Raw genomic sequence first — 2,789 nt, 5'->3', positions numbered from 1 at the left:
AAATCAGAATTAATTAATATATACTTTCTTTAATTGATTAAATTATGATTTTTATAGATTTTCTTAAATTGATTAAATTCATTTTTTATAAAGTAAATTGATTATCTAACAGTTTAAATTTAATAACCGGATTATTATGGAACTAATTTGAATGATTTCCTAAAATAAAATAAAGATGTTGTTTAATCTTTTTTTTTAATATGTAGGAAATTGGGTCTGTTTGGCAACATAGATATTTGATATGATTTTGTTTTTTTTTCTTTTATCTATAAGTGTGCTTCCCAATTATTAGTATAGATTATACTCAATTAAAAATGAGACACAACTCTATACACTATATTTTTTTGTTCTCTCTTCATCTTCTTCGTTTAAAAATAAAACCGAAGCAGTACAGAAGTTTCTCATATCTGTTTTATAAATGCGGCCTTATTAATTCACCAAGTCAAGCCAAGCTAAATCATACATGGTAGATAAAGGTCCAAAAACAATAAATTTTAACGCGTCTAATTTAATTTCTCCAAAAAGGAAGGAGCCAAAAGCAACCGATCAAGTGGAGACCAGTAACCATACACACTTCACTCGTTTCCTCACAAGAGAAAGATAAGATAATGGAGTTTTCTGCCACACGGCCTTATCCTAGTGGTCCGAATCGATAAGGGTGTCAACACCTTTCCTTAATCCTGTGGCAGTTAACCACGTTATCATGAATCCTGGACCCTTTGATCATTAGGGCTTTTTGCCTCTTATGGTTTTCACTATATAAACATGACCAAACCAATAGACAAAACAAACAAGTAAGAGAAAAGAGCTAAAGAAGAAGAGAAACAACAAGAGGACGTACCAATGGCTTCCTCTATGCTCTCCTCCGCTGCTGTGGTTACCACCCCAGCTCAAGCCACCATGGTCGCTCCATTCACCGGCTTGAAGTCATCCGCTGCTTTCCCCGTCACCCGCAAGGCCAACAACGACATTACTTCCATCGCAAGCAACGGCGGAAGAGTTAGCTGCATGAAGGTAAATGTCATTGATAATAACACTCGTTTGTCTCATGTAATTGAACAAAACTGAAAATAATTGGAATTGGGAATTATATAGGTGTGGCCACCAATTGGAAAGAAGAAGTTTGAGACTCTATCTTACCTTCCTGACCTTACCGATGTCGAATTGGGTAAGGAAGTTGACTACCTTCTCCGCAACAAGTGGATTCCTTGTGTTGAATTCGAGTTGGAGGTAAATTAACACATAACTCTTCATTCTTTTTTTTTTTGGAACAAAACACATAACTCTTCCTTTGTCTCTAATTCTTCTTACATTGCAAGATACCAAAGTCAATAACCGGATTTTCTAAACCAAAATTGAATCACCATGTGAATCTTCCAATGTCAATTGTATTAAATGGTTTTCTCATGTGTATGTAGCACGGATTTGTGTACCGTGAGCACGGAAGCACACCCGGATACTACGATGGACGGTACTGGACAATGTGGAAGCTTCCATTGTTCGGATGCACTGACTCCGCTCAAGTGTTGAAGGAAGTGGAAGAGTGCAAGAAGGAGTACCCTAACGCCTTCATTAGGATCATCGGATTCGACAACAACCGTCAAGTACAATGCATCAGTTTCATCGCCTACAAGCCCCCAAGCTTCACCGGTGCTTAATTCCCTTTCTAAAACATTCATATAAATTATCTCTACTCATTTCATTTCCTATTGTCAGTGCTTTTTTTTGTTTTTTTTTTCTGTTTCTGAGACATTTTCTATATCGGATTGTCAAATGTCTGATTTATGAATAATGTAATTTATATATCCCTGCGTCTTGATTTTTATTCCGATGGTCGATTAGGTTTCCATTATAAGTTACGATATGAAAATAGACTAAAGAGAATTGAAGAAAAACAACTTATTGTTGGATAACGTTAGTAAGAAAACATTGTCACATAGAGTGTAAAATTTAGAAAGTATCATTTATCGTTAGATGTTAGAAAGTATCATACTCGGTTTATGTAGAGTTTCATACACTATTCATCATCATTTTCTTTTTCACAAGTTTCCTATGATACATACATTTACAATATTCTTGGTAGTTTATGACGACATATGGATTTATATTTTATGTGTCCAGTGTTTTTAATAAGAACAAAATTTAACTTTTTGTTGTAAACTAGAGGATTTAGGGAGCGAAATCTCTTAGTCTTATTGATGAACGTCGAGGTTACAAGTATATATATATATGAGTACAAAGGCTAAAGCCCATAAAGTAATCGAGTACATAAGATAGATCATGGGTCGAAAGCAATGGCCATGGGCCATGAAGTAATAGCCGATGGGCCGTACATGTGCGGACCGGTATATGGGCCGAATGGCCATGTCCTAACGGACTGTGAGCGAGCCGGTCTATAGAGTCCACAAGTGTTTTACAACACTCCCCCTTGGACGAGATGACCGTTCCATGTTGGATGGGATCGCTGCAATGTGCTTAGGGGATGCTGCCTCATTAAAACCTTACCAGGAAAACCCAATGGGACAAAACCTTGGTGAAGGAAAAAGAGTACAGCACACATTGCTCCCCCTGATCCAAACATCACTCTAAGTCCTGAAGTCTCCGCATTCCAATCTTGTGCGTGAGCTTCCTGAACGTCGATGTCGGCAATGCTTTGGTGAAGAGATCGGCTGAGTTGTCGGAGGACTGTACTTGCACCACTTGAACTTCTCCGGCCTTTTGTAGTTCATGTGTGAAGAAGAACTTCGGCAGTATGTGCTTCGTCCGATCTCCCTTGATGTATCCTTCCT

At 37.5% G+C, this 2,789-nt stretch overlaps 1 protein-coding gene across 1 annotated transcript; it reads left to right on the top strand.

Annotated features, from left to right (window-relative positions):
• The first annotated feature begins 788 nt into the window (after positions 1-788).
• Positions 789-1,805, top strand: LOC104724199 (ribulose bisphosphate carboxylase small subunit, chloroplastic 2). The gene is made up of 3 exons (XM_010442646.3): positions 789-1,014; positions 1,096-1,230; positions 1,419-1,805. The coding sequence occupies exons 1-3, from the start codon at positions 844-846 to the stop codon at positions 1,656-1,658; spliced, it is 546 nt and encodes a 181-aa protein (XP_010440948.1). The 5' UTR covers positions 789-843; the 3' UTR covers positions 1,659-1,805.
• The last annotated feature ends 984 nt before the right edge of the window (positions 1,806-2,789 follow it).

The sequence above is a fragment of the Camelina sativa genome, chromosome 11, assembly GCF_030686135.1.
Source record: "Camelina sativa cultivar CO46 ecotype springtype chromosome 11, ASM3068613v1".
In the NCBI taxonomy this organism is placed as follows: Eukaryota; Viridiplantae; Streptophyta; class Magnoliopsida; order Brassicales; family Brassicaceae; genus Camelina; species Camelina sativa.
Note: the sequence above shows the minus strand (reverse complement) of the source record. Positions and strands in the feature narration are given on the sequence as shown.